At 49.2% G+C, this 12500-nt stretch overlaps 1 protein-coding gene across 1 annotated transcript in view; it reads left to right on the top strand.

Annotated features, from left to right (window-relative positions):
• Nucleotides 1-12500, top strand: part of map3k22 (mitogen-activated protein kinase kinase kinase 22) — a 64866-nt gene that overhangs the window by 37363 nt on the left and 15003 nt on the right. Inside the window, exons 9-12 of the mRNA XM_066642480.1 lie at nt 2119-2252; nt 2672-2745; nt 4595-4650; nt 6155-6226. Coding sequence (XP_066498577.1) covers nt 2119-2252; nt 2672-2745; nt 4595-4650; nt 6155-6226 — 336 coding nt within the window. The remainder of the gene's footprint in view (nt 1-2118; nt 2253-2671; nt 2746-4594; nt 4651-6154; nt 6227-12500) is intronic.

The following is a 12500-nucleotide window of genomic DNA, read 5'->3' as shown; positions in this document are numbered from 1 at the left end:
CACAGTGACACTCTCACACACAGTGACACTCACACACACAGTGACACTCACACACAGTGACACTCTCACACAGTGACACTCACACACAGTGACACTCTCACACAGTGACACTCTCACACACAGTGACACTCACACACAGTGACACTCTCACACAGTGACACTCTCTCACACACAGTGACACTCTCACACAGTGACACTCACACACAGTGACACTCTCACACACAGTGACACTCTCACACACAGTGACACTCTCACACAGTGACACTCTCACACACAGTGACACTCACACACACAGTGACACTCACACACAGTGACACTCTCACACAGTGACACTCACACACAGTGACACTCTCACACACAGTGACACTCTCACACACAGTGACACTCTCACACAGTGACACTCTCACACACAGTGACACTCTCACACACAGTGACACTCTCACACACAGTGACACTCACACACACAGTGACACTCACACACAGTGACACTCACACACAGTGACACTCTCACACACAGTGACACTCACACACACAGTGACACTCACACACAGTGACACTCTCACACAGTGACACTCACACACAGTGACACTCTCACACACAGTGACACTCTCACACACAGTGACTCTCACACAGTGACACTCTCACACACAGTGACACTCTCACACACAGTGACACTCACACACACAGTGACACTCACACACAGTGACACTCACACACAGTGACACTCTCACACACAGTGAACCCTACAGCAGCTTCATCGCTTTTCTGCATCTTTTCTTATCTCCACTGCCCCGGCCATTCGGGCACCGAGCTGCGGTTGTTTTCGCTGTTTTGGGAGGTTATCAGAGACAATGCCACGCTTTGACATAACCCTGTATGCAAACGAAGGGCAGAAACAGCTGTGGTTGTATATAGTTCATCTGCTCAAGCACCGAAGCGAAGCATGAACACTGCGGCCGAACGGTTTGAGGAAATGATCCCGATTTTAAATGCAGTTATTTTCTTTAAATGAAAGCTTGCTTCTATTAAAATGCAACATGCGATGGTTCAATGATTATTAGCTCGTTTGACCCTTTGCTTATTAAGTCTCTATAAACACTGTGAGATGAATGATCCTAGCATCCAGCAAGGTGCAGAGGGGGGAGTGTCTGCAGAGCGTAACAGAGCACGAGGGAGTTCCTGCTGCTTGAAATAACAGCTGTAAACAGATCAAGTCTTTAACAACAAAGCACTGTCTAAATGTTAAAGTCGGTCATTCTGTTTTGTGATTGACTTGAGGACACTGTTCTTTGTGGAGTAACACCCCGAGGACAGTTTCGGTGGGAACTCTGAGCTCCTCTGGCTGATGTAATATGAAGAATGTGACCTGACCGGTTATGTGCGGCTAGGGCTTGGATAGAGAGGACAGAGTGGTGTGGTGTAATCGGGGTGAAGGGTGATGCCTCAGTGCTTTTATCTGTCATTTTTTTACTTTGCAGCTAAATATCTATCGCTTTTCCCTCCTCAACATTTACTTTTAATGAAGCAGTGTCTTCTCTGACCTTCTTTTACCCCTCGACAAGTGTTCCCACACTCTCTCTCTCTCTCTCTCTCTCTCTCTCTCTCCTTCTCCCTTTCTCCCTCACTCTCCTGTCTCTGCCTTCATCCTCTTTCTCCCACCTCATCATATCTTATCTCTCTCTCTTTGTCTCCTTTTCTCTCTTTTTCCACACTGACCCACCATGACACACACACACACACACACTCTTTCTGTAACACTTGCTTCTGTCTTTTTTTCTTCTCCTTCTTTCCTTGACTCACTCTTGCTGGAATCCAGTACTCCTGCGTTCCTTTTTCTTCACTTCCTTCCTTCCTTCCTTCTATTCTGTTCGCATCTTAAACTCAGACTCCAATATGGCTCCGTTTACTCTGCTCTCTCTCTCTCTCTCTCTCTCTCATTAATTCCTCTCTGCTCCACTTGCAGGACTACATTAAAGGACAGTTTTGCTGTGGCACTGATACATTTGTTGCTGTACATTTAAAATATATGTGATTTAAGAAAGAGTTCTTATTCACTACATAATCAATCCTTTATCTCTCTCTCTCTCTTTCTCTCTCTCTCTCTCTCTCTCTCTGCAGGCTCTCTGCACACAGGCCGTAGCTCGCCCCCTCCGGGCAGTGTTCCCGAGGAGCAGCAGCAGATCGCCCGGCAGGGCTCCTACACCAGCATCCACAGCGAGGGAGAATTCATCCCAGAGAAGCCTGACCCTAACGTGAGCCTCACAGTCCACTCCCTTCCACACAGACTCATCAATAACATACTGAGTCCTCCACAAGGAGTCTTAAATCAGTCTTATTTCATGTTAAAGATGATTCCGTACAGGCCAGGAGTCTAAACAGGAACAGTCTAAAATGTGTTCTCATTAAAAGATGATCGATGTTTCTCCTGATTTTAATGAGAGAAGCGTTTATTACAGAGAAGATAAAGTAAAGGAGAGGCTTCAGTGGAAAGTGCTGTATCTGGGCAGTGAGCATGTGTTTCCAGGAAAGATAAAGCACCAAGACTTTTTCACAGTGCGGTACAGCCTTCGTGAGCAGGGCCAGGGTTTGAAAAGAAGAATGAAGATTAGAAACTAAAGACAATAAGCATTAAAGGTACCACCTAATATTTGATGTGCTGCTTTTTCTGTAGATGATGGATCCCTTCGGCAGTGCTGATGGTTCTCTCTCCAGCAGCTGCCAGTCTCTGGACCAGGCGATGGACAGGTGTGTGTGTGTGCGTTAATGTGTGTGTAGCTATACGAGTGTATATATGTGTGTGCGTGCGTGTGTGTGTGTGTGTGTGTGTGTGTCTGGAAATACCTCTAGTGAAGCTCCCCGCAGCAGAGCGCAGTCAGGAAGGCCCAGTGTGTTGCCATGGAAACAGTGGTCTTACCTGGACGCGGGGATTCCTGAACAATCAGAGAGAGAGAGAGAGAGAGAGAGAGAGAGAGCAATTTTATATAATGTTACTGTCCAAAAAGAAGTCTCCTTTTTTTGTTGATTTTACAGTTCACTTCTTCGTTTGAACGCAGCAGCTGTCCGTCACACGGTGTGAACGCTTCCTGACGGTGTGTCTCTGTCCCGTGTGAAGGACGTCTCTGTAAATAGTAACTGCGTATAGAGCATTATTTTTACAATGCCTTGTGTATGAACAGAAAAGGCGAAATAAACAGTGAGGTGAATGTACGGCTCAATGTGGAAAGAAGAGCATGAAAGGAGGAGTGAAGACGGGACGATATGGAAAAGAGAGAGAGAGAGAGAGAGAGAGAGAGAGAGAGAGAGAAGGCACAGTGACAGATCTGTTGTCCTGCACTGCCTCTGTGAATCTGTTCTTCACACACAATGTGCGCTGAATGAGAGAAATGCATGTGATTAAATGGAACGGGAGAGGAACTGGAGACGTGCCAGGAAACGTGCGCGTGTGTGTGTGTGTGTGTGTGTGTGAGAGAGAGAGAGAGAGAGAGAGAAAGAGAGAGGGAGAGAGGGGAAAGACGGAAACTGCACTAGCTACCTGTGAGGGCCTTATCTGGCCTCTGGCTTCACAGAACAATGTCAGGAAACGAGTGCATGGAACTTTCTTCCCTCGCTCCGGGCGTGTGTGCTTGCTATCCGGGGTCTTGTCATGCGGTTCGCTGACGTCACCGGCCCGTGCGCCTGGGGGCCACAGGGTCAGCCGCATTAATACACACAGAGTGCGCTCCGACAACACTGTCCTTTTGATACAGACCTCAGAACAGTTCACACCTAGTTACTCCACTAATATCACTGTGTTACAGAGCTCAGTACATTAATGACACTCTGGGGAACATTTTAAATGATAGAATGATGCTGTAAATAAGTCTGTATCTGGTGTCAGTTCTTCTGTAGATACTTTATGGTAATTACACACTTCACAGAGATATATACACTCAGGTGTGTGAGGTCTGATGGCTCCTTAGAGGTTGTAATGAATGTTGAGAGGCACTCGTGTTTGTTTCCGTGTTTAGGTCTGTGTTAAGTTAAGACGGATCATGAGCTGCAGACTAACTGCAGTCAGCCGACCGCTAACACTAGCCACCTGCTTTGTTCCTGACTCCTCGTGCGTCCAGGCGGCACCGTGTTTACCGTTCTGTCAGTGTCTGGAACAGAGTATGGAACGGTATAAAAAACCTCAAAGCTCTGAGCAGAACCGACCTAAACAGTGTCCAGGCTTTTTCCGCATTGGCTCCGAGTTCAGAGACAGCACCTGGTGCTGCACGCTGCTCTTCAGGCTCTCGTTTCAGTGACCACTACAACGGACCATAGTCGACTAGAGGGGTGTAAACTGTGTTCCCTACAGTGATGAAGGTCCGTCTGAGCCTCTGAGGGTCCCTGTGCGTCGCTCGTTTACTGACAGGTGTTCAGAAAGTCCTCTCTCAGCAGGAGTTCGCCACAGTGGAGTATTGACTGTGTGGGAATGTAGACAACTCTTCCTCAGCAGCCAAGAGCCAGCCTCACTGTGGCTGAGGAGGGAGGGTTTCTGGCAAAAACAACATAGCACTCGTCTTATCTCTCTCTCTCTCTCTCTCTCTCTCTCTCTCTGTTTTTTATACAGTCCACCGTTCTCTCAGAACAACAGAGACAACAACTTCCTGAACCTCGACTATAAAGGTGAGAGAATTTAAAGCAACTGGTCCATTTCTGTAAGAGGAGTGCAGGCCGCTGTTTTAGACCTGAACCAACCCGTTTATGTGCCACAGTTTAAACTGGGATTAGTGGAGAATCTCTGATACATCCAGGCCACTAGGTGGCAGTGTAATAGCTGTTTTATAGGAGAGTGTAATATGAACTCTCTCTCTCTCTCTCTCTCTCTCTCTCTCTGTCTCTCTCTCTCTCTCTCTCTCTCTCTCTCTCTGTCTCTCTCTGTCTCTCTCTGTCTCTCTCTCTCTGTCTCTCTCTCTCTCTCTCTGTCTCTCTCTGTCTCTCTCTCTCTGTCTCTCTCTGTCTCTCTCTCTCTCTCTCTCTGTCTCTCTCTCTCTCTCTGTCTCTCTCTCTCTCTATATCTCTCTCTCTGTCTCTCTCTCTCTCTCTCTCTGTCTCTCTCTCTCTTCCTCGGTCTCTCTCTCTCTCTCTATCTCTCTCTCTGTCTCTCTCTCTCTCTCTCTCTGTCTCTCTCTCTCTCTCCCTCGGTCTCTCTCCCCCTCTCTCTCTCTCTGTCTCTCTGTCTCTCTCTCTCTCTCTCTCTCTGTCTCTCTCTCTCTCTCTCTGTCTCTCTCTCTCTCTATCTGTCCCTGCTGTCTTTCTGTTTTTCCTCTTGAATGGTGATCAAATAGAACAGACCTGAAAATGAGATTGTAATCATCAAAAACAGTGGGAAACCCATCTCTGAAGGACCACACACACACACACACACACACACACACACACACACACACACACACACACACACACACTCTGTCAGTGATCTGGACGTCGAGGGTATCTCCATAGAGGCGGCCCATTTGTTTACTCTACTATGAGTAGATTTTTCCTCTCCTTTCTCTGCTTCTGAAAAGAAAAATCAGTGAGTCTCCCTGGGAAACGGGCTGAAAACACACACACACAACACACAACACACACACACACTAACACACAACACACACTAACACACACACGCACGCACACACTGCAGCTGCTTCCAATTGCATGTGGCCTCTGAACCCAGAGCAGCTCAATCTAAAGAGAGCGGTGCTGTCAGAACCAGTCTGGATCCACCTCCTCCGCTTACACATGTTCCTGACTCCTTTCTCTGCTTTTCCTCCTCTTCTCTCACTCCGTCCGTCTCTCAGCACTGCTCTTCCCTTTCCTTTTAGAGTGTGAACATATCCTTTTCTGTCAGAGCTTTACAGAATCGTTATAATTCTCCGTTTTCTCTTCTTATGCCAAGTGTGACAGCTGGTACTGCAGGGTTTAATTAAAGGAGCAATCAGTCACTTTCTCCTGTGATTCCTCTTCACGAAGCGACCTTTATTCGGACGACTACTGGCCCGGCTTTGTCAGAAATTCTAAACTAAACTGGGCCTCCTCTGGATGGGGGGCCACTTCTGTGGAGAGTAAAATAGTTCTTTCAGGGACCTACAGAGCCACTTCATGTTTCATCAGGTGTTACTGACTCTCACTGTAACTCCCCCTGCAGGTCGTCATGGGAAACACGGGACCTTTCCCAGACAGTTCCACATATCCAAGCGCAGCAAGGACTACGGGGACGGTAAGATCACCATCAGATCATTCGTAATGACTCTGTGACGTACTGAACGTTATTTCCTTCGTTTCCATTTTCCATCCTATCAGCTCCTCTGACCATGCAGGTGCCGTTCATCTGATGTTCATATACATAGTAAGACCCAATTCACCCGGTTCTGCAGTGGCCAGGACCCCCTCAGAACCAGAATATTGGAGGGATTGTGAGGGTTCATCATTCTCAGCGCTGCTGGCGATATTGTGGTGTGTTGGTGTGTGTTGTGGATCAGACGCAGAAGCACACACTAACATGACAGTGACACTGCAGCGCTGAGAACGGGCTCTTGAGGCTCCTGACCATTAAAGGACATAGTGGAAAAGAGCACCTCTGTGGTCTGTGGAGCTGATAAAGTTGAAGCTGAGAATAGGAACGAGGAGGGTATTTTATTTTGAACGTGTGATGGAACATTTAGAATATGGACAGATTATTAGACATTACATAGTGTGCTCTGCAAGTGGACTCCGGAAATTACGCAATCATCAGCCATTGTGCAATAATGTGAAACTGTGGTGTTTCTCAATCATGATTTACAGTTTACAACCATGCTTTCACTTTTATTTAGTTGCTTTTTCTTCTTCAGAGAGCAGAGAGAGAGACAGAGAGAGAGAGAGAGAGAGAGAGAGAGAGAGAAGAGAGAGGAGAGACAGAGAGAGAAGAGAGACAGAGAGAGAAGAGAAGAAAGAGAGAGAGAGAGAGACAGAGAGAGAGACAGAGAGAGAGAGAGACAGAGAGACAGAGAGACAGAGAGAGAGAGAGACAGAGAGAGACTTTTTTTTTTGACTTTTAGGGTCCTTTATTATCAACAGTTGGACTCAATATTCGTCCAAGTTCAATTTTGAAACATAAAAACTACTTGTAAACAACACTCACACTATAAAACCTGGGTATATATAAAAAAGTGCATTTAAATGAAAACTGGATTAAAAATTAGTTCACCATCACATACAGAACACACCCCTCCCCCACAGCACCACACCTCCTCAAACACCTCCAGAGTTTTCATGCACTTATAAAAATTAAAATCAATAAAAATCCTTGATCTCACCAGTCTGATAAAAACCCTTATGACCTCACTGTCAGTGTCCTGTTCCACCTTGTTTTTTTCGACTGATGTAAATGGCCAGTTTCGCTTGACCAAGGATAAAATTCAACAATTGGCACTTGGCCCTCTCCTTCTTGTTGTATTTAAAACCCAGGATAAAAGTGTGCACGGTAAAAATCACATTAAAAGCCATAAAAACTGTCTGTAAAAAATCAAAAAGGGGACGTAGCCTAAAACATCTCATAAAAGCATGAAAGACAGTTTCCCTCTGTGTGCAAAAAGGGCAAACTGGTGCAACCTCAGGGTTTAAAACAGAGATAAAAGAGTTGACAGGTAAAATCCCATGTAAAACCCTCCACTGGAGGTCAGCAGCTCTTTTTGTTAACGGTGGCTTGTACAACGCTCTCCACTCAGGCTTTACATTATCACCCAGAGATAGAACCTCCCTCCACGGCGTGTCCACCCTCCCATTCAGTCTCTTTTTGTTTAGCGCTTTCACGCATGCTCTGTACAGCAGCTTCCCGGATGCACTGTCCAACTTCATACAGGACTCCCCCTTACACTCCAGCAGGGGCCCCTCGCAGTCCTCCAGGTCAGGGGCCAGGATGAGAGCAGGAAAGGGGTCGTCCTCTGCAGGCCTAGTCACCCCTGCACCGTAGTCTATCAACATCCTAAGTTCCTCAGGGGTCAACGCTGTCCTCCACTTGCACAGAGACCGAGATACCACGCGCAGAGACCTCAGGCCTAACCGTGCAGTCAGTCTCTCTGTACCGGAAAGATCAGGTCCCGCAGTGTCCACCAGATGACGCAGTGTGGTGACCCCCGAAAAAACCAAGACTCTGGTCAGTGCAGGAGTCGACAGGCCTGATATGTCCATCCGGGCACCGTGAAGCAGAGGTTCCTCCAGCAGCCAGTGCAGCGTTGTACTCTCTGGTCCTTTAACTTTAAAAAAACTCCATATTTTAAAAAGCCCACGATAAAATGCAGGTAAACCAGCAGTGTCCAGTAACTTTGGGTTCATTAAAAACAGGGTCCTGTCCATCCCCAGGCCTCCCACTGTGTGCAGGATCCTGCAGGCTACCTCCCTCCAAACCAGTTCCTTAGGGCCAGTAAACAGTCTTTGTGCAAACTGGAGGCGGAAGGCAGCCACCCTGCTGGCTAAATGAATGAGCCCCTGCCCTCCCTCATCCTTGGGAAGATGAAGAACTCCCTGAGGAACCCAGTGAAGTCGATCCCAAAAAAAATCCACCAGCATAGCTTGAAGATTGGCCAGCAGGCCTGGTGGGGGATCGACACACGCCAGTTTGTGCCATAGGGAGGACGCAGCCAGGTTGTTGATAATGAGAACTCTACCTCGGTATGACATTTGAGGGACCAGCCACATCCATCTGTTGAGCCTCCCCTTCACCTTTTCCAGCACACCATCCCAGTTCCTTTCTTCAATAACACTGTCCCCCAAATGCACACCGAGGTATTTAAACCCGCCCGTCCCCCAGGCCAGTCCATCAGGGAGTCTGGGTTCTTCACCTTCCCAGTCCCCGAGTAAAACTGCTTCGCACTTTGCCCAGTTTACCTTTGCAGAGGATAAAATGTTAAAATCATGTAAAACATCAACTAAAACATTTACATCATCTTGAGCACTGATAAGAACAACAAGGTCGTCTGCATAAGCAGAGACATGTAATGGGGCAGTACAATCTGGAACATAAAAACCCTCCAGTCCCTCCCTCAGCTTACAGAGCAGGGGCTCAATGGAGAGTGAGTACAACATACCCGACAGTGAACAGCCCTGTCGGATCCCTCTAAAAACTTTAAAAGGAGCACATAAACCACCGTTAACTTTCAGCACACTCTCAATGTCACCGTACAGAACCTTGATCATGGCAATAAAACCAGGGTTGAACCCAAAGCTCTCCAGGACCTTCCAGAGATACCCGTGTTCAACCCGGTCAAAAGCCTTTTCCTGGTCTAGAAATATGAGACCAGTCTTTAACCCCAATAGCCTGGAGACGTCCAAAACATCACGAATTAAAAAAACGTTGTCAAAGACAGACCTACCGGGTACACAGTACGACTGGTCAAAGTGAACCACCTGCTCCATCACCTTCGCCAGTCTCGAGGCCAATGCTTTCGAGAGCAGTTTACAATCGGCGCACAGCAGAGACACGGGGCGCCAGTTCTTCAGTTCGGACAGGTCCCCCTTTTTTGGCAGCAGCGTCAGCACCGCCCTCCTGCAACTCAAAGGAAGCTTTCCATCACGTATGCTGCACCCGAGGACCTCCAGCACATCCTGGCCGATGACCGACCAGAAAGTCTTGTAGAACTCTACTGGTAGGCCATCAATGCCAGGAGCGCGACCATTCTCCATACCATTGAGGGCCTCATGCAGCTCTTCCAATGAGAGTTCAGCATCCAGCTGCGCCGCTGCCGATTGCGACAGTCTGGTCATATTCCTGAGGAACCTGTCCTCCACCTCCTGCGTCGCCGTGCGCTCGCTCTCATACAGCTTTGAGAAAAAGCTGACTGTTCGCTTGCGAATGTCAGCAGGATCATTAAGGAGATCCCCTGATTCTGATCGCACAGCGTGCATGTACCGCTTCTGTCCATTTCTACGCTCAAGACTAAAGAAGAACTTAGAAGGAGCATCCAGTTCATTCACGCACTGAAAGCGTGAGCGGACCAGCGCCCCCTGTGCTGTTATACCCAGTAAATCAGCCAGAGCAGCCTTCTTTTTGTTGAGAGCTCTAATATGCCCTAAATCTCCTGTGGTCTCCGCAAGACCCTGGAGCCCCACTATTCCAATCTCCAGAGCTTTAAGTGACCTAGTAATGTCCCTCGTGACATTGAGAGTGTACTGTTGACAGAATAATTTAACATTAGCTTTGGCTACGTCCCACCATTGCTGAACAGAGGTAAAATCATTTCTCTTTGCTCTAAAAACACCCCAGAAAAAGGTAAAAGACTCTTTAAAATTGGCATCTTCTAAAAGCGTGGTATTAAAATGCCAGTACGCACTCCGCGGCTTCACCTTTGTTTTTAAGATAGTTCCCTGGACCATAGAGTGGTCAGAGATTCCTACCGGGGCAATAAAACACTGTGTAAAAAGAGATCGTTGGTGTCTAAAACAATAAAAGCGGTCCAGTCTGGCCAGCGAGAGCATGTTATCTTTACTGTGGGCCCATGTGTACTGTCTTTGTTCATCATGGAAACTTCTCCAGACATCACATAACTCATGGGCCTCCAGCATCTCGCAAAGACGCTTCCGTGAAGCCGCGTGAGGTTCGCCATGATTCCGGTCTATTTTGTGTGCTGTACAGTTAAAATCTCCACCCAAGACTAAAAACTCTGTGGAGTCACAACTTTTTAAAAGAGAGCTCAGTGCGTCTAAAAACAGTAACCTCTCAGCCCCTAGTGTTGGAGCATAGACGCAGATAAAAACAAAAGTGTCTTCTTCAAAGACAGCCCTCACTTTTAAAAGTCGTCCCTTTAAAACTTCCTCCACTGTATAAGAGACCGGAATAAAAGACTGTGAGAAAAGGAGTGCCACCCCACCGCTAAGGGATGAGTTGTGGCTTAGAACAGCGAGTCCACTCCACTCCTTCGCCCACTCAGCATCATTTTCCACATCACTGTGGGGTTTCCTGCACAAATACAACATCGATACGTTTGTGCTTAACCAGCTCATAAAACTTTGCCCTTTTCTCACAGTCCCTTGCCCCATTAATATTTAAGGTGGCGATTTGAAAACCTTCCATTAAAAAAGGTAAAAAAAAAAGAGGGGACAAAAAACAATCAGAGATAAAAGTCCGTTCAGGAGTCGTCTTCACACTGCACTTTGTTCAGTTTGGTCAGTAACTTTTTTAGTCTAAACGTCTCCTGCTCCGTAAAAACCCCCTCCCTCCGCAAGTGTTTGACGTCCCGTATAAACTGTACACTGTCTGGGAAGTGTTCCTCCACCCTCACACCCTTCTGTCCTTTAGTAACCCGTAAAAACTTTCTAATTTCTTCAACAGTGTACAGTTGAGGCCTGTTCTCTTCCTGAGAGCACACAGACCATCCCGAGTCAGAGAGAGAGCCCTCACTGTCCGAGTCTCTGTCGTCCACTGCCGTCACATCTTGTTTGGCCTGTTTTTTTCCCTTTCCCTGGCCCCTCTTCTTCCTCTTATGAGGAATTTTAAAAACGGACTCAACCTCCATCAGGTTTACTCCTCCAGCCTCCTGTCCTGCTTCTCGGGCTGGAGCCAGTTCAGAACAGCTGTGCTGCACCCCTCCGTCCCTCTCCTCCACGTAAACACCACCAGAGCCCCCCCCACAAGGCCCCGCCGAAGAGGGCCCCACCTCGGCCGACACGGCCTCGGCAGCCACCCTAACAGCAGGCCCCACCGAAGATGACCCTACCACAGCCGACGCGGCCCCAGCAGCCACCCCAGCAGCAGGCCCCGCCGAAGAGGGCTCCACCGCGTCCGACGCGGCCCCGGCAGTCACCCCAACCGCAGGCCCCGCCGAAGAGGCCTCCACCGCGGCCACCGCGGCCCCGGGAGACACCCCATCAGCAGGCCCCGCCGAAGAGGGCTCCACCACGGCCGACGCGGCCCCAGCTTCCACCCCAACAGCAGGCTCCGCCGAAGAGGGCCCCACCACGGCCGACCCGACCCCGGCAGCCACCCCCACAGAGGGCTCCGCCAAAGATGGCTCCACCACGGCCCCGGCAGCCACCCCAACAGAGGGCCCTACTGAAGAGGGCTCCACCACCGCCAGCGCGGCCCCAGCAGCCACCCCAGCAACGTCGGACCCTACGGAAGAGGTCTCCACCACGGCCAACGGGGCCCCGGCAGCCCCCCCAACAGCAGGCCCCGCTGATGAGTGCTCCACCACAACAGCGGACCCCACCGAAGAGGGCTCCACCACGGCCAACGCGGCCCCGGCAGCCCCCCTAACAGAGGTCCCCGCCGAAGAGCGCTTCGCTGCGGCCAACGCGGCCCCGGCAGCCACCCCAACAGAGGGCCCCCCTGAAAAAGGCTCCACCGTGGCCAGCACGTCCCCGGCAGCCACCCCAACAGCGGACCCCCCCGGTGGTGACATTCTACTGTTCGGGGTCCGTGCAGCCGGCCAAGCAGCAGTCGCAGGGGGGACGACCACCGCAGGCACAGCCACTACAGGCCCCGACCGCTCAGTACCCCCTGTCCCCTCAGTACCTGT

The sequence above is a fragment of the Hoplias malabaricus genome, chromosome 1 (assembly GCF_029633855.1).
Source record: "Hoplias malabaricus isolate fHopMal1 chromosome 1, fHopMal1.hap1, whole genome shotgun sequence".
Taxonomy (NCBI): domain Eukaryota; kingdom Metazoa; phylum Chordata; class Actinopteri; order Characiformes; family Erythrinidae; genus Hoplias; species Hoplias malabaricus.
Note: the sequence above shows the minus strand (reverse complement) of the source record. Positions and strands in the feature narration are given on the sequence as shown.